General features: G+C 42.3%; 3 protein-coding genes across 8 annotated transcripts in view; 2 read left to right on the top strand and 1 right to left on the bottom strand.

Annotated features, from left to right (window-relative positions):
* The window catches only part of LOC124015446 (metal transporter CNNM2-like), a 70,661-nt gene extending 62,312 nt beyond the window's left edge, over positions 1 to 8,349 (top strand). The window contains exons 5-8 of one of the 4 annotated variants that reach the window (XR_006835157.1): positions 1,075 to 1,168; positions 1,734 to 1,749; positions 3,715 to 3,893; positions 7,046 to 7,183. Coding sequence is in view for 3 of the 4 variants with exons in the window: in XM_046330635.1 (XP_046186591.1) it covers positions 1,075 to 1,168; positions 1,842 to 1,904; positions 3,715 to 3,893; positions 7,046 to 7,300 (591 nt within the window). In the remaining variant the exon portion in view is untranslated. Of the gene's footprint in view, positions 1 to 1,074; positions 1,169 to 1,689; positions 1,750 to 1,841; positions 1,905 to 3,714; positions 3,894 to 7,045 lie in introns of all 4 variants that reach the window. The other 3 variants (XM_046330635.1, XM_046330636.1, XM_046330637.1) reach the window with 3 other exon arrangements.
* Positions 1 to 26,657, top strand: part of LOC124016427 — a 549,380-nt gene that overhangs the window by 351,024 nt on the left and 171,699 nt on the right. The window lies entirely within an intron of this gene.
* LOC124015450 (cytosolic purine 5'-nucleotidase-like) overlaps positions 15,157 to 26,657 on the bottom strand; it is a 31,116-nt gene continuing 19,615 nt past the window's right edge. For 2 of the 3 annotated variants that reach the window (XM_046330641.1, XM_046330642.1), the window contains 10 exons: positions 26,447 to 26,500; positions 26,162 to 26,245; positions 25,769 to 25,810; positions 25,533 to 25,640; positions 23,678 to 23,744; positions 23,208 to 23,378; positions 21,076 to 21,127; positions 20,646 to 20,706; positions 19,995 to 20,171; positions 15,157 to 19,420 (listed from right to left, as the gene is read on the bottom strand). In XM_046330641.1, the coding sequence (XP_046186597.1) occupies positions 19,184 to 19,420; positions 19,995 to 20,171; positions 20,646 to 20,706; positions 21,076 to 21,127; positions 23,208 to 23,378; positions 23,678 to 23,744; positions 25,533 to 25,640; positions 25,769 to 25,810; positions 26,162 to 26,245; positions 26,447 to 26,500 (1,053 nt within the window). In that variant the 3' untranslated portion in view covers positions 15,157 to 19,183. The remainder of the gene's footprint in view (positions 19,421 to 19,994; positions 20,172 to 20,645; positions 20,707 to 21,075; positions 21,128 to 23,207; positions 23,379 to 23,677; positions 23,745 to 25,532; positions 25,641 to 25,768; positions 25,811 to 26,161; positions 26,246 to 26,446; positions 26,501 to 26,657) is intronic. The other variant, XM_046330643.1, reaches the window with a different exon arrangement.

Below are 26,657 nucleotides of genomic sequence, written 5' to 3'. Positions count from 1 at the left end.
ATCTTTAAGAGAAAGTGTTAGTGTCACGGGTGTCGTTGGAAGTAGATCAAAGTGCAGCGTGGTGAGCGTACAGTTTATTTTATTTCATAATGTCGCCAACAAAACAAGAAACAACCGTGACGCTTACAGGGCTAAGTTAACTACCCACACTGAAAGGAAGGAAAAAGGGCTACCTAAGTATGACAACGATTGACAGCTGTCCCTGATTGAGAACCATACCGGGCCAAAACATAGAAATAAAGAAACATAGAAAACCAAACTTAGAATGCCCACCCCACATCACACCCTGACTTAACCAAATAGAGAAATAAAATGTCTCTCTAAGGTCAGGGCATGACAGTTGCAGATGGATTGGCTGAAAGGTTGCAGCATGCAAATAGGACATTTACTTTGTGGACGTAAAAGCCCCAATGCAGGCGTTTTTATATCAATATCAAATCACTTCTGGGTAACAATTAAGTACCATGCTGTAATAGTTTTCCATTAAAATTGTTTAAAAAATAAACAAAAATAACTTCTTTGCAAAAACAAAATTCTCAAGTTTCTAGGACGGTCTGGGAGTGGTCTGAGTGGGGAGGGAGAGGGCACTCAAAAACAAAAAACTAGCTGTTATTGGCAGAGAGTTTGAACTCTCGTTGTTATTGGTCTATTAACTTATTGACTTTATTTACCGTAACCAGGCAGCTGAAACTCCACCCATGCTAAACCCTGCTTGATGAGATTATATTTTCAACCAGTAACTATCAGGAAATAACACGGATCACAGTTTCATCAGCTGTTGTACAATATGATACAAAACACAGGAAAAACAGAACGCACTGGGCCTTTAAAAGAACGTGAAGTAGACCGTCATCTCACTGCGAAGGAGAGATTTGCCTGAATATTGTTCAAGGCGTGAATTCTGAAATGTTTTTGACGCGGTTCAGTCAATGCCTCGACTGTAATGCTGCCGAAACAAAAACACGTAGTGAATTTACTGTAGCTGATGATCAAACCTCTATACCCCGCAGTACTTCTCAACTGACCTGAGTCTTCTTCAGACTCTTACGCAGAGTGTGTTGTGCTCCTCTGCAGGGGAAGGTGGAGGTGGAGGCAGGGAAGGAAGGGATGAAGTTTGAAGCAGGAGCGTTCTCCTCCTATGGGATGATGGCTCTCACCACCTCTCCAGGTAAGACATCCTTGTAGACTGACGTCTCAATGGCTGTGTCTAAAATGAGGTCCTATAAATATTCACTGCAGTACACAACACTTTTGTCCAGAACCCTACGTCCCTATATAAAACTACTTTTACAAAAATACTACATTGTAGTCTATACATTTATATAGACTACAACATATAGGCACCTACCATGTATGTTTCAGATTTCCCCAATTCCCTCCTACCCATCATCCTTTGGCAGCTACTGAGACAAGGGCTAGGTCCAGGATGACTGGTTTAGAAATAGTAAAGAAACAGTTTATCAGTAACCAAGTGAACTGACTCATATTTAAATAAGGTATGACACATTTATTTGTGACACAGCCTCTGTATTTTCTCAGTTCATTCAAACTTCCAGTCAGGCGCTAGTAGGATCTCAGAGACACCTGCTGGTGAGAGGGCAGAATTTAAAAAGTTGTCACTGTAGTTTGGTTTATGGAACATAGAGCACATGCTTATGAGATGATGTATTTTGTCATATTTTATCACAGACCCTCTTTCAATGTGCTTGGATGGCACGTTGGTTGTTTTTCAGGACACGGTGTACGACGGTAACGTTATTATTATTGTTTCATTTGTGGGCTCTGGTGATGGATTTGTCCGTGTGTGTCTCCCTTCTCTGTCGTCCGTCTCTCCTCGCCAGTCCCTCTCTCCCTGTCTCGTACCTTCGTTGTCAGTAGGGCTGAGTCCCTAGCAGGATCTCCAGGTATGATAGTCCTCTCTTTCCTGTCTGCCTGCCAGCCTGCCTGCCTGCCTGTCAACCTGTCTGTCTGTCAACCTGTCTGTCTGTCAACCTGTCTGTCTGTCTGCCTGTCTGTCTGTCCGTCCATCCCCCCTATCCCTCTATCTCTCCATCTCTCCTCACATCTAATATGCCTCTTCCATCTGTCTATCACCCATTGGGATGAGTGTACACTTCACCTAAGCCTGGTATTTACCGGTATCAAAACTGCATGATGTGTTGTGGACATAGGAATGAATTCTGGACCTGCTGGTCATGAGCTTAAATTCTTTGAGAGCGGGATTCTCTTGTGCCACATAGCAAGAATACTTTGAGCATATTGTTTGTTGCGTGTTTGTGTATTAATATGCATGTCCTACTTACACTGTCCTTTTGCTTTGCCTATTAAATGTTGCTCTGCATGGATGTTTAACAAGGCAGGACTTAACTATTGTTTTGGGCTCTGAAGGATGTCTGTTACTGTGTACTGTGCATGTGAAGCATCCATTCCTCTGTGTGTGTGTGTGTGTGTGTGTGTGTGTGTGTGTGTGTGTGTGTGTGTGTGTGTGTGTGTGTGTGTGTGTGTGTGTGTGTGTGTGTGTGTGTGTGTGTGTGTGTGTGTGTGTGTGTGTGTGTGTGTGTGTGTGAGATAACCAGTACCATAACTCAAGCCAGTGAATAGTGTAGTAGGGGCCCCCAGAGTGAGGCATAGCCGCCACTAGAGACAGGCTCCACCCCTCTAGCCCCTTAACCCTCTGACTCCATAAACAAGGCTATGAGTTACAGCCCCCCGCAGGGCCGCTGACTGCAGCACGCACACACACACACACAAGCTGCAAGCACACACACACACATTCTGAAAACATACACACATACACACACAAACAGCTCAAGCCTCTGATCCACCCCATATTTACTAAATTCCCTCCTCCTTTTCCCCCTTGTCCCACTCCACCCTCTTCCACTCTATCCCTCCATCCCCTACCGTCCCCCGTCGGCCCCCGAGAAAGTAGAGTACAAATCTCCCAGGGTTCACTGGGCCTTGGACTACTGCGTGGGTCTGGGGACCACATCCAAACCCAGGATTACATACATTCCAGCCAGAGTAGTGAGCATTAACGCCCCAGTCCTCTGCAAGCCCACGTCTTTTCCACTTTGTTGTGTGGTTTTCCTCTCGTCTGCTTTTTGAGGAGTGGAAAACATAAGCTGAGTTTAATTAAAATAAAGAGAAAGTATTCTCATTTGAGAAGTGGGAAAAAAGCAACATCACTCTAGACCACCGACTCAAAACCTGTGAAGCAAAGCCCCCCCCCCCCTAATGGGAGGACTTAAAATATATATTAGATTTCCATACATTGCACCAAGGAATCTTGGCCTATATGTTACCTAATCATTCAACTAAAGAAATGGCTTTTCATTCTGTGTAAAATTCAGTAAATAGATGATGCACAATCAGGTTGTGTAGATGGAGATGAGATGACAAACATAAATCATACACAGCTATGGCTGGGTACAGCAGTACAGCTATAACTGATTGTGGATTCCATATACACGGTCTGTGTGACATGTTCTGTGGGTTCTGCTTTTACTCTGTTCTCAGATCAGGGCTGGGGTCAATTCCATTTCGATTCCAGGTCTCTTCAATGCTTTTCAATGAGGAAAATGTAGAATTGGATATTGGAATTTGGTTTACGTTCTGAATCGACTTTTATAGACACGGGATCGACCCCAAGCCCAAATCGGTATTTGCTGTGAACAGAAGCCGAAAACTTCTTTTCTTCTCTAACCTGTGCAGAGAACAAGTCCCCCCCACGGCCGTTTGGCCTGAACCACTCAGACTCCCTGAACCGGAGTGACCGCATCGATGCCATCACACCCACGCTGGGGAGCAGTAACAACCAGCTGAACGCCTTCCTACAGATATACATGCCAGACTACTCTGTCAGGGCTGTGTCTGACCTGCAGTACATCAAGGTGAGAGGATAGTCAGGATTCACACACACACACACACACACACACACACACACACACACACACACACTACAGATATACATGCCAGACTACTCTGTCAGGGCTGTGTCTGACCTGCAGTACATCAAGGTGAGAGGATAGTCAGGATACACACACACACACACACACACACTACAGATATACATGCCAGACTACTCTGTCCGGGCTGTGTCTGACCTGCAGTACATCAAGGTGAGAGGATAGTCAGGATTCACACACACACACACACACACACACACACACTACAGATATACATGCCAGACTACTCTGTCAGGGCTGTGTCTGACCTGCAGTACATCAAGGTGAGAGGATAGTCAGGATTCACACATACACACACTACACATACATTACACTATACACACACACACAGATACAGTTGAAGTCGGAAGTTTACATACACCTTAGACAAATACATTTAAACACAATTCCTGATATTCAATCCTAGTAACAATTCCCTGTCTTAGGTCAGTTAGGATCACCACATTATTTTAAGAAGAACGTGAAATGTCAGAATAATAGTAGAGAGAATGATTTCTTTCAGCTTTTATTTCTTTCATCACATTCCCAGTGGGTCAGAAGTTTGCATACACTGAATTAGTATTTGGTAGCATAGCCTTTAAATTGATTAATTTGAGTCAAATGTTTCGGGTAGCCTTCCACAAGTTTCCCAAAATAAGTTGGGTTCATTTTGGCCCATTCCTCCTGACAGAGTTGGTGTAACTGAGTCAGGTTTGTAGGCCTCCTTGCTCACACAAGCTTTTTCAGTTCTGCCCACAAATATTCTACAGGATTGAGGTCAGGGCTTTGTGATGGCCACTCCAATACCTTGACTTTGTTGTCCTTAAGCCATTTTGCCACAACTTTGGAAGTATGCTTGGGGTCAATGTCCATTTGGAAGACCCATTTGCAACCAAGCTGTAACTTCCTGACTGATGTCTTGAGATGTTGCTTCAATATATCCACATAATTTCCCATCCTCATGCTGCCATCTATTTTGTGAAGCGCACCAGGCTCTTCTGCAGCAAAGCACCCCCACAACATGATGCTGCCACCCCCATGCTTCACGGTTGGGATGGTGTTCTTCGGCTTGCAAGCCTCCCCCTTTTTCCTCCAAATATAACGACGGTCATTATGGCCAAACAGTTCTATTTTTGTTTCATCAGACCAGAGGATGTGCAGTTGCAAGCCGTAATCTGGCTTTTTTATATCGGTTTTGGAGCAGTGGATTCTTCCTTGCTGAGCAGCCTTTTAGGTTATTTCGATATAGGACTCATTTTACTGTGGATATAGATACTTTTGTACCTGTTTCCTCCAGCATCTTCACAAGGTCCTTTGCTGTTGTTCTGGGATTGATTTGCACTTTTCGCACCAAAGTATGTTCATCACTCGGAGACAGAACGCGTCTCCTTCCTGAGCGGTATGAAGTCTGGGTGGTCCCATGGTGTTTATACTTGCGTACTATTGTTTGTACAGATGAACGTGGTACCTTCAGGCGTTTGGAAATTGCTCCCAAGGATGAACCAGACTTGTGGAGGTCTACAATTTATTTTCTGAGGTCTTGGCTGATTTCTTTTGATTTTCCCATGATGTGAAGCAAAGAGGCACTGAGTTTGAAGGTAGGCCTTGAAATACATCCACAGGTACAACTCCAATTGACTCAAATTATGTCAATTAGCCTATCAGAAGCTTCTAAAGCCATGACATCATTTTCTGGAATTTTCCAAGCTGTTTAAAGGCACAGTGAACTTTGTGTATGTAAACTTGACTTGTGTCATGCACAAAGTAGATGTCCTAAACTATAGTTTGTTAACAAGAAATGTACGAAGTGGTTGAAAAACTAGTTTTAATGACTCCAACCTAAGTGTATGTAAACTTCCGACTTCAATTGCACACAAGCCAGACTGCTCTGTTATGGCTGTCGGACCTGCAGTATATCAAGGGGAGTCTATACACACTTCTACACACACGTGTGCACGCACATACTGTACACACACACACAGACACACACATTTGTGACCAACCGCCTTGATTCGGTCTTATGTAGCAAAATTTGAAATTGTGTTTTTTACATTGGATAAAAGCAGAGACTACAAAATGGTATATCATACACTGCATTTGAGAAACAATGGGAAAGTAATTTTACTTTGAAAGTTTATAAACTTGTAAACTCACTTTTGAGAAAATCGTCTTTGAATGTTTTGGTACCTACTGGAGAGCTCTTCTTCATTCAGCACCCTTTTAAGCATTAGCTCCTCCAATCTCTTTATCTGAGCGTTTTGTCCTAACAACAGCAGTCAAGCACCCAAGCTAACTGGTTAACAGTTGTCACAGTGACATTCTATTAAAATGGACACTTGCATAGTGGAGTCTTTTGTTAAGACATGTGGCTAGCTAGCTAGCTAAACAATGAACCATAATCCCAACTCATGACGTTACTACCCTGCATGAATCTGCAGGTAGCTAACCAACCAGGTTCAATGTTAGCTAGCTAACATTTTGCAACAACTAGCCAAGCAAATGGCTCTGAGATACAAATAATACGATCACACACGTAACGTTAGGTAGCGAGCCAGCCAGCTAATGTTAATTATCTAGCTAACAGTACACTTGAACTTGAAATGAAAACAACTGTCAAAATTAGACATGTGTCAAATGTAGCTAGCTAAACTATCTTACCCGTATATGTCATGGTTGGATGCTTCTCCCTGTCACAGATGCCATGGTTGCCCTTAGTTTGAAGATGTAATCTGGAGACAGGTGTTTTCTGCATCTCTTTAGCTATCATACTCTAATTCCACTGATTTCAAACCTCGATCCTCCAGAAAATGGAGAGCAACACTTATGCAGTTCTACTGAGCAATAGATTTTCTAAAAAGCGGCGTTAGACGGGATTACCTACACATACTGACCAGCTCAAATAGACACAAGTGTGCTACATGGCATACCAATCCGAACTCATCTCCCGGCATTTCCAGCCCACTCATTATCTCAGCCAATCATGGCTAGCGGGATGTAGATGTCCACATCTGCCAGTTCAACTGATGCCCAGGGATGCTATTTAATATCCTGTAATATCATATAACCTGATATCATGTAACTGTATTATCCTCCCCCAGGTGACCCGGCAGCAGTACCAGAACGCCCTGATGGCGTCGCGCATGGATAAGACGCCCCAGTCGATGGACAGCGAGTTCACCAAGATCGAATTGACTCTGACCACTGAGCTCCATGATGGTGGAGGGGGAGGCATCCTGGAGACGCCAGCTATGGCCCACCACGAGACAGCCAGCCTGCTCAACCTCAACACACAGCCCCAGAACTGTCTGGCCCACAGGGTCAACCACACTGCGCACAATGAGGGACCCATCTAGCCCACACTGGGGTGGTGGGGACAGAGGGAGAGGAGGGAGAAGGGGTCTGGGGAGAGGGTGAGAGGAGTGAGGAGGGATGGTGTTAGTACCCTCTGGGCCAGGGCCTGGGCCTAATCCTCCAACATCCAAGGACCTCTAACCCCTACCCATCACCCCCTTATGGCTAGAAGACCCTGGAGGATTTGAGGGGGAGGAGCTCTAACCCCTACCCATCACCCCCTTATGGCTGGAAGACCCTGGAGGATTTGAGGGAGAGGACCTCTAACCCCTACCCACCACCCCCTTATGGATTGAAGACCCTGGAGGAATTGAGGGGAGGGACCTCTAACACCTACCCACCACCCCCTTATGGATTGAAGACCCTGGAGGAATTGAGGGAAGGGACCTCTAACCCTTACCCACCACCCCCTTATGGATTGAAGACCCTGGATGAATTGAGGGGAAGGGGGCTACGGAGATGTGTATACTGAGCCCCAGCCTGAACCTCTACTCTCTACCCTCCACCACCCCTGGCCGCTTCCACAGCCTGGAACAGAATACCCTTTGGGGTAGTGCGGAAGAGGGCTAAAGGGATAGCACTCTGGGCCCTCACCCACATCACACACCTCTAGAAGACCCTGTTAGGGTGGGCTTGGACCGTCCTCAGCCAATCCACTTCGCTTAAATACCTGGGAACCTGGTATTCCAGTAGTTCAGAAAGATGGACAACAGTGTGCATGCCCCCCCCCCCCCCATTCTCCTGACCACACACAAACACTTACACATAAGTATACACACTTTCCAGTCTGTTCTTGTTCAGGGATTGGCAGTGGACTGTAGTATTACTAGTACTACTACAACGAAGGACTTAAACGCACGCAGACAAATATGGTTAGTCAAAGACTGTACCAAATACCGCTTTGAAGGAAACCATGGAACCATGAACCAAGAATGTTTTTGTGCATTTATTTATTATATATATACAGTGGGGAGAACAAGTATTTGATACACTGTTGATTTTGCAGGTTTTCCCACTTACAAAGCATGTAGAGGTCTGTAATTTTTATCATAGGTACACTTCAACTGTGAGAGACAGAATCTAAAACAAAACTCCAGAAAATCACAATGTATGATTTTTAAGTAATTAATTTGCATTTTATTGCATGACATAAGTATTTGATACATCAGAAAAGCAGAACTTAATATTTGGTAGAGAAACCTTTGTTTGCAATTACAGAGATCATACATTTCCTGTAGTTCTTGACAAGGTTTGCACACACTTCAGCAGGGATTTTGGCCCACTCCTCCATACAGACCTTCTCCAGATCCTTCAGGTTTCGGGGCTGTTGGGGCTGTCGCTGGGCAATACGGACTTTCAGCTCCCTCCAAAGATTTTCTAATGGGTTCAGGTCTGGTGACTGGCTAGGCCACTCCAGGACCTTGAGATGCTTCTTACGGAGCCACTCCTTAGTTGCCCTGGCTGTGTGTTTCGGGTCGTTGTCATGCTGATATACCCAGCCATGACCCATCCTCAATGCTCTTACTGAGGAAAGGAGGTTGTTGGCCAAGATCTCGCGATACATGGCCCCATCCATCCTCCCCTCAATACGGTGGAGTCGTCCTGTCCCCTTTGCAGAAAAGCATCCCCAAAGAATGATGTTTCCACCTCCATGCTTCACGGTTGGGATGGTGTTCTTGGGGTTGTACTCATCCTTCTTCTTCCTCCAAACACGGCGAGTGGAGTTTAGACCAAAAAGCTATATTTTTGTCTCATCAGACCACATGACCTTCTCCCATTCCTCCTCTGGATCATCCAGATGGTCATTGGCAAACTTCAGACGGGCCTGGACATGCGCTGGCTTGAACTGGGGGACCTTGCGTGCGCTGCAGGATTTTAATCCATGACGGCGTAGTGTGTTACTAATGGTTTTCTTTGAGACTGTGGTCCCAGCTCTCTTCAGTTCATTGACCAGGTCCTACCATGTTGTTCTGGGCTGATCCCCCACCTTCCTCATGATCATTGATGCCCCACGAGGTGAGATCTTGCATGGAGCCCCAGACCAAGGGTGATTGACCGTCATCTTGAACTTCTTCCATTTTCTAATAATTGCGCCAACAGTTGTTGCCTTCTCACCAAGCTGCTTGCCTATTGTCCTGTAGCCCATCCCAGCCTTGTGCAGGTCTACAATTTTATCTCTGATGTCCTTACACAGCTCTCTGGTCTTGGCCATTGTGGAGAGGTTGGAGTCTGTTTGATTGAGTGTGTGGACAGGTGTCTTTTATACAGGTAGCGAGTTCAAACAGGTGCAGTTAATACAGAAGGGCTTCTTAAAGAAAAACTAACAGGTCTGTGAGAGACGGAATTCTTACTGGTTGGTAGGTGATCAAATACTTGTCATGCAATAAAATGCTAATTAATTACGTAAAAATCATACAATGTGATTTTCTGGATTTTTGTTTTAGATTCCGTCTCTCAGAGTTGAAGTGTACCTATGATAAAAATAACAGACCTCTACATGCTTTGTAAGTAGGACAACCTGCAAAATCGGCAGTGTATCAAATACTTGTTCTCCCCACTGTATATATGTGTATATATGTATGTGTGGAGAAGATATGATATATACCATTGCACAAACATGCATGGGCATGTAGATGTTTGTGTGTGTATATATGTGATATTGAAATACATGCTATATATATATATATATATATATATATATATATACTCATACAGTACCAGTCAAAAGTTTGGACACAACTATTCATTCAAGGGTTTATCTTTATTTTTACTATTGTATCAAATATATTTTGATTTGTTTAACACTTTTTTGGTTACTACATGATTCCATATGTGTTATTTCATAGTTTTGATGTCTTCACTGTTATTCTACAATGTAGAAAATAGTAAAAATAAAGAAAAACCCTTGAATGAGTAGGTGTGTCCAAACCTTTTGACTGGTACTGTACATCCATGTATATGAGTTGGTGAGGGTCTTTTAAAGATATGTATATTACAGATCTTGTTATTTTTACTATTCTTCTCAATCAGGCTCATGGTACCGTATCTTTTCACCTTCTTAAAATCACACTATTGCCTTTTTTAAAAATCATCTTCATTATTTTTTAACAAAGTGCAATGGGAAAAAAAAACAGTATATTTAAGAGATGATTATGAATTTTAAAAAATCACTTTATTGTAAATTGAGACAGATATATTTGTATGTTTGTATGCACCGAATGTATGTGTATATTTTGGTTCAAAGATGTTGCAACCGTCCACAAGCAAAACCCGTCCCTAAGCCAGTTTCTTTTCCTATTATGGCCGATGTACGATCAGAAGCCCTTTGACCTCATTATATTGCTGTTTGATATGGAGGTTATCCAGACTTTAGTTAACAGACTTAAACCAGACTTAATAATAGAATCCAGACAAGTCTTACGACTGTGGTTAAGGAGTGGGACCCGGGATGTATTGACATTGAAAAGTGCGAACTTGGCACTTATGAACGCATGTGTCTTTTATTATTCATAATCAAACGTGATCATTGGCCAGTATTAATGACCTCATCTAACATGTTGAGCATCATGAACTTCACAAAAACAACCTCGACATTAAACTATTGTCCATGAATGACCCTCTTGTACGGCACAGCACTCTCCTTTCCACTGTGTGTGTGTGTTGTGTGGCATGTTAAAGTATGTTCAGTCGCCTTCAGCTCATGTTGAGCTTAGAGTGTAAGCTTTATTCAATCAAACTCTTGAACTGGGTTTTGGGGTTAAAGGCAGACTATGCATTATGAAATACGCTGAGTGTGCAAAACATTAGGAACACCTTCCAGTCATTTTGAGTTGCACCTTCACTTTTGCCCTCGGAAAAGCCTCAATTCGTCGGGGCATGAACTCTACAATGTGTCGAAAGCTTTCCACAGGAATGCTGGCCCATGTTGACTCCAATGCTTCCCACAGTTGTGTCAACTTGCCTGGATGTTCTTTGGGTGGTGGACCATTCTTGATACACACGGGAAACTGTTGAGTGTGAAAAACCCAGCAGGGTTGTAGTTCTTGACACAAACCGGTGCGCCTGGCACCTACTACCATACCCCGTTCGAAGGCACTTAATCTTTTGAGTTACCCATTCACCCTTTGAATGACACATACACAATCCATGTCTCAATTTTCTCAAGGCTTAACAATCCTTCTTTAACCTGTCTCTTCCCCTTCATCTACACTGATTGAAGTGGATTTAACAGTTGACATCAATAAGGGATCATAGCTTTCACCTAGAATCACCTGGTCAGTCTATGCCATGGAAGGGGCAGGTGTTCTTAATGTTATGTCCACTCTGTGTATAGCATACACAGTGTGGCAACTTCCTGCTTAAATAAATTGACACCAACAAAACTGAAATTGACTATTGCATTGTGGGAGGGTGCAAAGTCGAAAGAGCGAATAGTTGGGAGCCTTGGCAGATTCAAATGTTCTCGTTGTTGTTGTCAGTAAGCAAGATGTCGCCCCACTGTGAATGATGTCATTTTTTTGGAGTGTACCTTTGAGATTAAGGTACCATTCTTCTTGCAGTGTGAGAATGTAATGAAAAACAATGTTTACTGTGTGAAACAAAAATAATAATGCTTCAAACATGCTCTCTTTCAGTGCAAGAAGAATGTTTTTTTCCCCAACAATGCCCCAATCATCTGGTTAGCAAGTTTAATCAAATAGTGTGGGCTTGAACTGAAACCTTTTTATAATTGAACCTTTATTGAACTAGGCAAGTCGGCTAAGAACAAATTCTTATTTACAATGACGGCCTACAGCGGAACAGTGCCTTGTTCGGGGGCAGCGTGACAGTTTTTTTTACCTTGTCAGCTCGGGGATTCGATCCAGCAACCTTTCAGTTACTGGCCCAACGCTCTAACCACTACCTGTCAGCCCAAGCTTGTTGATGTTTTACACCCTTTAACTTGGTCACTTGGTCCCTGTTGGAGATGAACAGAAATGGTTGTTTTTCTGTGACTGACTGATCTTTTTTGTAAGGCTCAAGTTCATACCAACTTAAAACACTTTAAAGTGGAAACATTGCCAAATTAAACACTTAAGTGCTTGTTTTCACATGCTAGTTTTTCATCTTTGTAATCTAATAATAATTCATTGAATGACCATGTGCCACTGAAGCTAAAAACCTTAACATTCAAATGCTTACTATTATTATTATTTATTGTAAGAGCAAAACATTCCCTTCGCTGGTTACTATAGATGCTAGTTCTTTGAATTGTGATGACTTGAATCATAGCAACGCATAGTTTGGGGGAAATTGAGGAAAATATGAATTCTCACCATTGCTGTACTGTATTGAATGTACGCAATTACAGTATTAGAACGACTAATGTGTTTTCTGTATTTTAGCCACAAATATGTTCTAGCCACACTTATGTTGTATATTTCTTATCACAATTCTCATATAAGCCTGTAAACAAATGATTCTCTGTTTTTCTTTGCGATGGATCATTACGTAATTTGTTATCATTTGTCTCTTGGGAAATATGTATGAAGAACCAAGCCAGGGTTGGGGTGTATGTACAAGGCCTTCTGTTGAGTATATTAACTTCAAGTGTAAACTTATTTCTAGGGTAATGTAATGTTGAGTTGACTTTTTCTTTGTATCCGTTTGTATATAAATGGTTTTATATGAATCAACGCTGAACTTAAAGTAGAAGTCCAAAAATAACTCTTCTATCCTAAATCTCTGTAGACGCAGCATCTTAACGTAACGCACGTTGACGCAGTTTGTAGTCATCCTTAGACAGTTGTAATATCTGCTCGCTAAAGCAACGATATTCATTGCAGAATGTAGCTCCAAATAGTATGGGAGTGCAATTGCAACTTTTGACCACTGGTGGTCGCCATTTCTCTTCGTGTCACAGTATTCCCAAATTACTGTGAGCATAAACAACTTCTTTAAAAAAAACACATGGGTTGGCAACCTTCCCACATACACCAAGGGGCTTCCATTTCAAAAAGGTCCAGACTATGGAAGAGATTAATAACACTGACCAGATATAGCTGTTTTTGTTGTTTTACTTGTGAGTGTTCCTATGCATCAGGTGAACTCTGCTCTGCAAGGACAATCATTCCAGAGATAAGCGATGATGATGATGATATAATACGATTGTATTTGTACTTTACCATCTATATTTTGATCACTGCTGTATCTAATACACTTATATGAAAAAAAAAGAGTATCTCCTTCAAAATAAAAGTCCTTCACATGCAGATGAGGGTTTTTCACATGTTCATGTCAGAATGTTGAAAATAACATATTTGACTTTCCAGTGTAGTCTTGTGTTGGTTTTGGAGCCTTGTTGTGGCGTATATCTTGACCCATGTGGTCTTTACCCCTGCTTCTTGAACATTCACAGGAAAAGAAACACCTGAAAAAAAGAGATACCTCCCTCTTTCTATTGCTCTCTCTCTTTTCCCCCTCTTTCTCTGAGGACTTTCTCCGCTCTAAAGATAAGACTCACATCACCCATGAACGACTACAGTATATGTCAAGACACTTTTAGATCCGCTGAAAAAATACTTCACTTGCTACTCTCCATTCTATCCTTATCTGAGTCATATCGGACCATGTTTATCCTCATGCTGCTATGTATATGTGCCTGTCCACATGTTTGATACTCAACACGGCAAAAGCATTCCCATATTCTGCTCTGGTTGGTGTTGGTGGTACAATAAAAAGTGAATTATTAACAGAAAGAGTGTTTGTGATGGAATATGTTATTTTTCCCCTCAACACAAAGGTGCTCAGATTAAAGAGAGGCAATTTCAAGGACAGAATGATCTATTGCAAAGATGATTTACCCTTCTGTTAAAATGACATTTTCAGTAGCTGGTTTAAGACAAACCTGATTTAAAGCTGGTTTAATCTTCCAGAAACGTATTTAAGGCTGGAAAAACGTAACTGTTTAAAAAAAAAGAAATACTCATAAAAATGTCCCATGTCTGTTTCAAATGTTTCCATGTTTTAATTTATCTGCTATTCTTGATGTGTTAAAAACCATTGCGGCAGAGCATTGCTGCATTATAAGCGAAAGTTGCAGAGTGAAAAAAATGCAGCTGATGCTGCTGCAAATATGACCCCTTGACCTTGCATGTTAGTGTACACAGATCTGCCAAACGCATGGACGGGGTTGTGGACATTTAACCCTTGGATCAAAGCATTAAGAGATGTACATTTATTTGTGTACCTATTCATGACTTCTTTCCACTATATTGTATACATTTGCCGTTGTGTAGCCTATGTCCATCTGTTAACTGGAACCACACAGGAAGTCTCAATGTACTCACAGTATGCAATAGAAATGTTTTCAAATCTTATTACACAGTGTAACATGAATGGGGATTTGAGATTACTGGATATATTTTATTTGGTAGTTAAATAGAATTGTAAAAAAAAAAGGGGGGTGTTTATATCTTCCAACTTTGACAGGACTTCTATTCTTGAATCATGTTTTGAGTCACCTTTTGGACACCCAAATGTCAACCCTTTTAAACTGTGAGGGGGAGGTAAAATGACAAATGTAATCCCCCCCCCCCATGTGCTTGATTTTTTTGTCACCAGAGGGATGGGAGAGGAGAATTCTAGACTCTAAGTGCCCTGAAGTTCATTGGATATAAAAAGCTATGCAAGCAATAGATTTTTCAATTAATTGTAGAACATTTAACACATTACTGGATATATTAAGTCCTTGGTATGCAATAATGTTTATGTATGATTATATGCAAGTATAATTCTTACATTCAAATACTTGTTTTACTCAAAATGGTAAAACTATAGTTTTGCAAGAAGAACAACAGGAGACAGTACACACACCCAGTGACTTATTATGGAAGATTAGCTTTTATTGTACATATGTCATTTCCCCAATGGACACATTATATCATAATTCTGGAAACAAAACGCTCTGAGGAACATCCAAGAAAATACACGAAACAAAGAAATAAGTGAATGCGTGATAGTTGTCACGCTCGGTCTGCAATTGTTGAACTTTTGTATAAATGGACGAATTGTATAAATGGATGGTGGCATTAACCTGTTCGCCATGTTTAGCTCGCTCAGACATACTCACTGAAGCCGTTATAGTAAAAAACTGTCTGAAACCAAAAAATGCTTTAAAAAAAAGAAAAAAAGAATTTAAGGAACATTTCTTGAACAACATGGAAATGCATATATTATATACAACGTTGTAAACTAAGAATCTGAAAACACTGGTTAGAAAGAACAAATAAACAGCAAAACCAAGGTGTTGTTGAGTAAGGTGCCATGTCTGATGCATGGTAAATACATGCTCTTCAACATCACCTATTGTTCAGCATATCGGTCTGCAAGGCTAATCTTATTATTATTATTATTAAGTGTACAATTGTTACCACACAGATGACCTTGTAGAACTTGTGTGTCCAGAGCTTTTTCCTCACAGACGGACACGTTATTTTCTTCCACATATCAGTTCTAGCCCTAACCTAGTTGTAGCCCTAACCTAGTTGTAGCCCTAACCTAGTTGTAGCCCTAACCTAGCTCTAGCCCTAACCTAGTTGTAGCCCTAACCTAGTTGTAGCCCTAACCTAGTTCTAGCCCTAACCTAGTTGTAGCCCTAACCTAGTTGTAGCCCTAACCTAGTTGTAGCCCTAACCTAGTTGTAGCCCTAACCTAGTTGTAGCCCTAACCTAGTTGTAGCCCTAACCTAGTTGTAGCCCTAACCTAGTTGTAGCCCTAACCTAGTTCTAGCCCTAACCTAGTTCTAGCCCTAACCTAGTTGTAGCCCTAACCTAGTTGTAGCCCTAACCTAGTTCTAGCCATACAGTTATCAAACTTTGACGTAAGCTATTTGCTTACACTGGCCAGCCTTTTAGTAAGTTAGTTTACACGTATAATGCACTGTACTGCGTCTTTGCATAGAAATACATGTCTTGTAAAGTGTTTTGACAGAAAAGGACTTCAAATTTTCCTCCCAACGACCAAGCTGTATTATGAATTTCCAGTTAAATCAATACTTAAAAATATACTTTTTTCAGAGTAATAAAATATTGAACCACTATATAGTTCCTCTGTAATAATTTTAGTAAGAGGAGAATCTGTTTTAAAGATCCCCAGTTGAAACCACATTCCCCTTTTTACTACTTGTCTCGGCAAAACAGAGTTTACAAACAGACCCACTATTGGTCTTCCCTTCATCAGCCCAATGGAAACCTCTAGCTACACAACTACATGCCTTAGAAATAAAGTGATACGCATGTTTTACATAGCATACACATATATTGCAGATAAAACATTTTTTATAGGTCATCTGGGTCATGTTCATTATGACACACAACTGAAAATGGTTAGCATTTCCATTGCTAAACAGGAAAGTTCAACATTAACCAAGTCGGTAACATTTTCCAATCACATTTTTGTTTTAAGTATCTCAACGTTTCAGTGGAATTGTGGGCCTAATCAACGAGTGCAATTTCCATTTTGAAATTAAAAGGTTTGAACATGTTTGGAGACAGCAAATGCAACCCTTGTGGGAAATATTGGGGCGGCAGGGTAGCCTAGTGGTTAGAGCGTTGGGCTAGTAATCTAGTAGATTTGAATCCCAGAGCTGACTAGGTACAAATCTGTCGTTCTGCCCCTGAACAAGGCAATTAACCCATTGTTCCTAGGCCATCATTGAAAATAAGAATTTGTTCTGAACTGACTTGCCTCGCTAAATAAAAATCAGGTGCTTCTTTGCATCATGCAGTGTTTCTTACCCCTGTGACCAATACAACTCCTGAATACTGTAGCTAGTCCTTTATTCATCTTCCACACTTCATAGGCCTGCTAGGGTGCGTCTACAACCTATTCCCACCAGTCAGGAGTGCACCCCTTGTCCTTTTCCCAGGCCCACCCTAACCTCTCTGGGGGCGGTCAGACCCAAACGCCCCCTCGCCGAGGCATTGGTTCCTTGTCTGGTGCCCGTGCATTCTCAAGGCCTACACAGTGTCACACGTCACAGCACCCAGGCTAACCTGGATTTGCCTTTTTCAATATCAAGGCCTACTGTAGAGAAGACCTGGGTTCAAATACGATTCAAAATCATTTCATATACTTTATTGGGGCTTGACTGAGCTTGCCTGGAGCAATGGAACCAGAAAAATGTTCACAAATGTTAAACTTTGCCCACCTGGCACTCCAAGCAGGCTAAAGTTTCTGAATGGTATTTGAACCCAGGTCTGTTCCTATAACATACTGTACTCTCTATGTTAACTGCAAAGAATTACTAGGAACCACGTGGAATATGAGGGTATGGTTAGGTAGGGGTGAATATGTCAGTTCTATGCAATGAAAAATAAAAACTGTTACAATGTAACATCCAAGAGAACACCTAAACAAACAACTCCAAGCTTAGTAAAAAAAGAAGAAGGTAAAACTACTACTGCATGTTAGTTGCACATAGTGTAACAATGTTGAAGGTTTCGATATCTCATATCATCCTACAGGAGAACAAAAAAAAAATGTAATGGTATTTTGCATGAATGCTTTTTACAGTATCATGTATGAGAACAGTAATACTGGGTCACAGCCTCTCAAAAGCATTAGGCCTATGTGACCGTCCACAGTTGCCATAGACCTCATCTGTACAGAGGCAGCATAATCGATACCCTGTACGCACAGTTGCCTAGAAACAACATTTCATGCATCTCAAAACGTCAGTTGAAATTAGCCACACAGAATACATTATGCACCATACTTTAAATAGACAGCACATTTCATGTCATATTTCATGTCATATCGAGCTAATATTGACAATTAGTTAACCACAGACTTGTGCTTTGTGTAACCCAAAACATACACCACACTGTTCTTTAGTACAATTATGGATGCCTTGGTTACAGTCGCTCAGGACGACACAAACTCAACTTTTGATTGGCCAAGGCCGGGCACACACACACACACACACACAGCTGTGTTATACAGGGTCACGACGGGAGGAATTATACTGCAAAAAAAATGACCAAAATAACAACCGGTGAGAAATACATTTTTTGGACCATGTTTCTGGATTGCAGTGCTGCTCGATACACATCACCAGTACAGCAAAAGGCTAGAACACTTTCATTTCAAAGGGAGAACAGCAAAACAGTATATAGAGTTTATATACAGTACTGTACATACTGTTTGGCAAAGGCTATATTCCGTCTTCGTGCTTCACATTGAAACTGCGGTATGGTGCCTGCATTATGGTAGACTATGTAAACACACACAGGGAATTATTCTCAATGACCAGACACTGTGTAAGGTCAGTACAGAGAAAAGTAGAGTTCGTAATATTTGCTTCTTGTGTGTATTCATGTATATTTGTCTGCTACAACATCCTATGCCGTAAAAACTGTTTTAGCTTCAACATTTTTTTTTTTTATTAAAAAAAATTGGCCAACTTCAAGTCAACCGTTTCCCATTTCATCATAAAAATCCATAGAAAAAAAACAACCATTGAAAACATAAAACTTGAAAAGGGGTGGGCACGGGGCAACGTGCTGTAGTAACATACCGTTGTCTGATCTGATTCATAAAAGCTTCATATCCTGATACATCTCTAGTATAAAAAGTAACTTCATTTCTCTCTATATAAATCTCCTATAGATACACCACAATGTCCATATCCCCTCCCCCCTCATTCCAATGTATCCTACATTGACTCTTACTGTGGACTATAGAGTACATTATAGTTTATATTTTCCTAGAAGTATTTATACTCTAAAACCTCCTCAGGGAAACCTCAGAAAGGAATCAAGATGGTTTTCACTCCTCTCTCTCTCTCCCTCCTCCTAGGAAGGAATCAAGCCTGGTTAGGGTCACGCCATCACACCTCCTCCCATCTACTCTTCCTCCTCCTCATCGTCGTCTTCATCGTGGCAGTGGGTGATCTCCTGGGGGGTCTGGGGGAACATGTTGGGGGGTTTGATCTCACTGATGGACCGGGTCAGCTGGCTGCGGTTCTTGTTGCTACAGCACTCCAGGTCCTTGCTCTCAGTGCAGTGGCGGTTGCGCGTGGCCAGGGGGGACTCGGTGTCCGTGTCGATGTGCGCGTGCTCCACCGTTGACTCGTGGGGCATCTGGGAGAGAAAGAGACAGAGACAGAGACAAAGTGCGAGAGAAGGTGAGAAGAGAGGCTACTACCAGAGCACTTCCAGTTGGCTAGCAGCTAGTACAGAGAGTTTCAGCTCACCAATACGTAATATAATAATGTTATTACCATGTGTTGAACTTGTTACACAGAATATTGATCACTGTGTGTATGTGATGTGCATGTTTCAGATACTATGTCTGGTAAAGACATTTGTATTGAATTGAGAAGATAACTCATACGTACCAACTCTAATGCAAATGTCACTCTGCCTGTCAGTGTTTCAGCTAGATGGGTGCCAGACTATGTAAGGGTTCAGTCTAAGTTAAGAGTCAAGTACTGTATATTTTTTATTCAACTAGCCAGAAATGTTGATTCATGTGCATCTATATTTTTAACCATCAATTTCTAACAATTAACAGTTTTCCAATTAGCAAAAGAAAAGGGCTGCATCTTACACTATTTTCTCTGCAACATTTTATTCCGTAAATGCTGCATTTCTCCCTTTTTACCCGTAAACTGTTAACAGGAATCAACAGAAGGAATTCAATAGAGTGGCTCACCAGTACGTGAGCAGCTCTGAACAGGTAGCTGAAGGGATAGTACAGGAGGTTGATGAAGGAGGCAGCGTACAGGTCAGCATAGCGCATCACCTGAGAGGCAAACAGAGTCTGTCTGGAGCCAGACCTGAACAGACTACCCATCATGCCGTAGCACATGTCCATGTCATGGGTCACTTTCTGGGGAGGGGAGAAGAACACTGGGTTTAGATACTCAGCCCGAAAAGACGCTCTGACAATATTTCAAGCTCTGGTGGAAGAACGTGATGACCATTGTCAAATATTTTTTTAATGGATGGTATTGTGCTCTTGTGTTACGTGTACATGCAGACTACTTCCTGCAGACTACTTCCTGCTGACCTCTTGCCAGGTCCCCTTCTAAAAAAAGAGGTTTCTAATACAACATGCTAAATTCCTCGAGGAGGACAATGGAAACTCAGTGACTTGTGTTCCGGTATATCTAAGCTTTCGATGGGACGGGATGAGGATCATAGTATTTTCAGGATTTACTTAGGGGTTGTAAGACCATATAAGTCCACAGATGGGAATGATTTGGTTGAAAGACAAAACTGAAACCTGTAACTATTCAGGAACACATGTGGACATATTGAATAATGTTTCTGTAGTTGCTATGGAAACGTGTAGAATCAGTACCTTGACCCTTCTCTGGAGAGCACTGATGTCAGGTCTCTCATTACTACTGCTGTCCAGATGCCTGGAGAGATGGATGAGAATGGGTAGAGGGCAAAGAGGTAGAGAGAAGAAGGGGATTGGAAGTGAGACAGCGTGAGAGAGAGAGAAGACAGTGCTAGTCACTATTATAAAGAGCAAGAGGGAAGGGGACAGGCCAAGATAGATGACTGTTTCTAAATGGGCTGAAGTCGGACTGTGAAGCCGGTTATCATCAGACCGATGGGGCAAACCCTGCAGACTTTGGCCCAAGGGACACACACACACGGAGCCGACGGTGACACACACACCAGCTCACGCACTCAAACAGTCGTTCACGCACACGCCAGGTGCAGAGGCAGCCTAGAGAGCAAGCAGAGGGGCGTTGTAGGGGAGTAGACGGTGCAGTACTCACTTGTAGAGCTCTGCCAAGAAAATGTCCAGGCCCTGCAATTCCTCAAATAACGCTGTAAGACAGAAGAGGAAAAAGGAGGCCAGGGTCAGTCTCAGTCACAACATATTTCCCTCCTCCCTTAAAATCAGCGGTGGAGAAAGTACAGATATCACAAAAAAAAAAACGTAAGTAGTACTTTAAAGTTTTTTTTTTTTTCTTAAGTACTTTACACCACTGCCCTTAATCACAGGTGTTTGTTCACTCTTGTTCCATCTGTTGCTTTTTCACTCTCCCCCCCTCTATCTTCCCTTCTCATTCCCCCTCTCCCTGGCACGCTGTCACTCACAGGCCGTTGAGAGGTTTACGAGGGCATTTTACAGCTACAATGACACGTCACAGTTATATTTGTGTATGTGTGCCTGTGCATGAATGTGTGTGCGCGTGTGTGTGTGCGTGTGCGTGTGCGTGTGTGTCACTGCTATAGTATACACCCCTTGACTAATTAATACCCCTGGACTTTTTCCACATTTTGTTGTGTTACAGCCTGAATTTAAAATGGATTAAATTGAGATTTGGTGTCACTGGTCTACACATAATTTCCCATAATGTCAAAGTGGAATTATGTTACGACATTTTTACAAATTAATTTTAAAAATGAAAAGCTGAATTGTCTTGAGTCGATAAGAACTCCACCGCTTTCTTATGGCAAGCCTAAATAAGTTAAGATCCCTCAGTCAGCAGTGAATTCCAACTACAGATTCAACCACAAAAACCAGGGAGGATTTCCAATGCCTCGCAAAGAATGGCACCTATAAAATGAAAAAGCAGACATTGAATATCCCTTTGAGCATAGTGAAACTATTAATTACACATTGGATGGTGTATCAATACACCCAGTCACTACAAAGATACAGGCGTCCTTCCTAACTCAGTTGCCAGCGAGGAAGGAAACCGCACAGGGATTTCACCGTGAGGCCACCATGACTTTAAAACAGTTACAGAGTTGAATGGTTGTGATAGGAGAAAACTGAGGATGAATCAACAGCTTTGTAGTTACTCCACAATAATAACAAATGACAGAGTGAAAAGAAGGAAGCCTGTACAGAAGAAAAAAAATATTGAAAAATACACATCTTGCTTGCAATAAGGCACAAAAATAAAAATAAACTTTACGTCCTGAATACAAAGTGTTACATTTGTGGCAAATCCAACACTTCACTGAGTACCACTCTTCATTTTTTCAAGCATGGTGGTGGCTGCATCCTGTTATGGGTATGCTTGTCATCAGCAAGGACTAGGGAGTGTTTTTAGCATAAGAATAAATATAGATAAGCACAGGCAAAATCCTAGAGGAAAACCTGGTTCAGTCTGCATTCCAACAGACACTGGGAGACACATTCACCTTTCAGCAGGACCATAATCCAAAACACAAGACCTAATATACACCGGAGTTGCTTTCCAAGATGACATTGAATGGTCCTGAGTGGCCAAGTTAGTTCTGACTTCAACTGGCTTGAAAATATATGACAAGACTTGAAAATGGTTGTCTAGCAACGATCAACAACCAATTTAACAGAGCTTAAAGAATTCTTTAAAGAATAATGTGAAAATGTTGTACAACCCAGGTGTGCAAAGCTCTTAGAAACTTACCCAGAAAGACTCACAGCTGTAATCGCTGCCTAAGATGGTTCTAACATGTATTGGCTCAGGGGTGTGAATACTTATGTAAATGAGATATTTCAGAGTTTCATTTGAAATTAAAACATAAAAATGTTTTCACTTAGTCATTATGGGGCTTTGTGTGTAGATGGGTGAGAAGAAAATATCTTGAATCCATGTTGAATTCAGTCTGTAACAACAAAATGTGGTATAAGTCAAGGAGTATGAATACTTTCTGAACGCACTGTATGCCACTTAGCAGTCATGCTGCATACATTTTACATACTGGTGGTCCCGGGAACCAAATCCATAATTCTGGCGTTGCAAGCACCATGCTCTACCAACTGAGCTACAGAGGACCAGTGCTCTCCAGTGTGTCCATCAGCCATTTTTATGTACGAGTATCTGTGTGTCTGCACACATCTGTCTGGCTGCTTGCATGGGAATGTCCACCCGTCCTTTTGACTGTGTGACTGTGTGTGTGAGAGACTCACAGCTCTTGTCAGTCCAGACATGCAACTCCTGGGCCAGCTCGGGGATGATGAGGAAGGTCCTCCAGCCCTGGCGTTTCTTGGACTTGAGGATGTCCCCGAAGATGTGGTCTCCGATGTAGACTATGTCCTTCCCCTTGGCCCCCAGCAGGTCACACACGATGTCAGAAGAACCTGGGTGAGAGAGAGAGAGAGAGAGAGACACATTGAAATGTAGATGTTACTGGACGTTATTGTTTGATTAAAGATTTGTACCACGTTGTTTTTCGATTCATACCATTGTTTTGTTTTTAGGGAACCTGGACCTCCCTGGAGAACAGTGAACGTTGTTGAGAAGACTATGCTGGCTAAATAAAAGGTTAACTGGGATCCATCTAGTTTAGAAGTACTCTGCTAGTTGGATGATTTGTGAAGTTGGCAGTGCTGTCTGGCGGTTTGTGCTGTGAGTCAGTGCATGTCCCCAGGTATCTTACCTCCAGAGTAGACGATGCCATGGTGCAGGGGTCCGGTGTAGGTCCCGATCTTCAGCCGCCCTGTCGTCTAACACCAGAGAACACATGGAACAGTAGCCTCACCGCAAAACAATGTCAAGTATATGTATTCATTATGGATCCCCCCATTAGTTCCTGCCAAAGCAGCAGCTACTCTTCCTGGGGATCTATAATAAACCCCATTAGTTCCTGCCAAAGCAGCAGCTACTCTTCCTGGGGATCTATAATAAACCCCATTAGTTCCTGCCAAAGCAGCAGCTACTCTTCCTGGGGATCTATAATAAACCCCATTAGTTCCTGCCAAAGCAGCAGCTACTCTTCCTGGGGTTTATTATAGATCCCCATTTTAGTTCCTGCCAAAGCAGCAGCTACTCTTCCTGGGGTTTATTATAGATCCCCATTAGTTCCTGCCAAAGCAGCAGCTACTCTTCCTGGGGTTTATTATAGATCCCCATTAGTTCCTGCCAAAGCAGCAGCTACTCTTCCTGGGGTCCAGCAAAATGAAGGCAGTTAATAAAAATGTTAAAACATTACAATACATTCACAGATTGCACAACACACTGTGTGCCCTCAGGCCCCTACTCCACCACTACCACATATCTACAGTACTAAATCCATGTGTGTGTGTGTGTGTGTGTGTGTGTATAGTGCATATGTTATGTGTGTGTGTGTATGCGCCTATGTCCCTGCTGTTCCATAAGGTGTATTTATCAGTTTTGAAATCTAATTTTACTGCTTGCATCAGTTACTTGATGTGGAATAGAGTTCCATGTAGTCATGGCTTTATATAGTACTGTGCGCCTCCCATAGTCTGTTCTGGACTGTGAAGAGACCTCTGGTGTCATGTCTTGTGGGGTATGCATGGGTGTCCGAGCTACATGCCAAAGGACAAGTAGTGATGAAGTCGATCTCTGCTCCACTTTCAGCCAGGAGAGATTGACATGCATATTATTAATGTTAGCTCTCTGTGTACATCCAAGGCCCAGCCGTGCTGCCCTGTTCTGAGCCAATTGCAATTTTCCTAAGTCCCTTTATGTGGCACCTGACCACATGACTGAACAGTAGTCCAGGTGTCACAAACCCAGGGCCTGTAGGACCTGCCTTGTTGATAGTGTTTTTAAACCAGGGCCTGTAAGACCTGCCTTGTTGATAGTGTTGTTAAACCAGGGCCTGTAAGACCTGCCTTGTTGATAGTGTTGTTAAACCAGGGCCTGTAGGACCTACATTGTTGATAGTGTTGTTAAACCAGGGCCTGTAGGACCTACATTGTTGATAGTGTTGTTAAACCAGGGCCTGTAGGACCTACATTGTTGATAGTGTTGTTAAACCAGGGCCTGTAGGACCTACATTGTTGATAGTGTTGTTAAACCAGGGCCTGTAGGACCTACATTGTTGATAGTGTTGTTAAACCAGGGCCTGTAGGACCTACATTGTTGATAGTGTTGTTAAACCAGGGCCTGTAGGACCTACATTGTTGATAGTGTTGTTAAACCAGGGCCTGTAGGACCTACATTGTTGATAGTGTTGTTAAGAATGCAGAGCAGCACTTTATTATGGACAGACTTCTCCTCTTAGCTACTGTTGTATCAACATGTTTTGACCATGACTGTTTACAATCCAGGGTTACTCCGAGCAGATTAGTCTCCTCAACTTGCTCAAATTATAATTCTTTAGAAGTTGTACTTCACAGTGTGTGACCGATTAGCTATCAGGCTACCACACTACCAGGCTACCACACTACCAGGCTACCACACTCAAAAAAGTCTTGGCACTGTGTGCTGACAGAACCCGTTCTCCGTCTACGTAAGTGTAGAGGTGTGATGGTGTAATTACTCACTGTGTCGACTTGTCTGAGCACCGTTCCCTCTCCAAAGAACAGAGGCTTCCTGGCGTCCACCAGAATCAGGTCAAAGTAGGACTGCCACGGCCGGTGGGATGTCCCGTGCTGCAACACAACACAGATTCTGGTCAATGCGTACCGACTATAGTTAACTACATGCATCTACATAAGTTAACAAGATTTCACGTTTACGGGAGAATGCAGTGTATGAATGTTGAATATGATTCTCTTACCTTTGGGCCGTGGGGGAAGTCAAACAGGTATGTCATGATCTTCTGTGAGAAAAGTAAACAACATAACGAGCCTATTAGTCATCTCATTTCAAATGTCTTTGTGACTGGGACAGATACCGCAGCTAAACGCCCCAGTTCAGTACGCAAACACCCCAGTTTCATATGCAAACGTGACAGTATGCCAGGATATGTTTTGTGAAGCTGTGTGTACTTTTGCTTTGCCTATTAAATGTTGCTCTGCATGGATGTTTAACAAGGCAGGACTTAACTATTGTTTTGGGCTCTGAAGGATGTCTGTTACTGTGCATGTGAAGCGTCCATTCCTCTGTCTGTGTGTGTGTGTGTGTAAACAGTGTACCCGAGCACTTAGCGTGGTCAGTACTGTGGACTCACGTGTGTGTATTTGTAGTCACTGTTGGTGGCCAGGAACACCTTAGCTACTTCATTCATTCTACTCAGCAGGAGAGGCAGCTTAGCCTTTATGAGAGAGAGAGAACACTAAATATTACAAAGCCATTGTCATGCACAGTGCGTTCGTACAGGCATACAGACAGAGACGTAAAGTAAATGTTAACTTCTCGTCAGGTTTTGAAGTCATCGTGCCAGTGTGTTCCCGCAGGAATACGACACAAGTCGAGACGCTAAAGGGGCTGGTAAAATGTTCATGTGTGTACTTACGTCTCTCACTACGTACTTTTCAAGGTTCTCTACCGTCTTTTCCTTCAGGGTGCCCTGGAAGACAGGACGACAGGTTAATGGGTTGAAATAACAAGCACGCATCTATACATCACATAAAATGTCTTCTTTAGAATGACACTCAGTGTAAACCAACGTCATTTTCAGGGTACATACCATTAGCACGACGACAAACAGTTAATGATTGCTTCAA

Source organism: Oncorhynchus gorbuscha, linkage group LG26, assembly GCF_021184085.1.
Source record: "Oncorhynchus gorbuscha isolate QuinsamMale2020 ecotype Even-year linkage group LG26, OgorEven_v1.0, whole genome shotgun sequence".
In the NCBI taxonomy this organism is placed as follows: Eukaryota; Metazoa; Chordata; class Actinopteri; order Salmoniformes; family Salmonidae; genus Oncorhynchus; species Oncorhynchus gorbuscha.
Note: the sequence above shows the minus strand (reverse complement) of the source record. Positions and strands in the feature narration are given on the sequence as shown.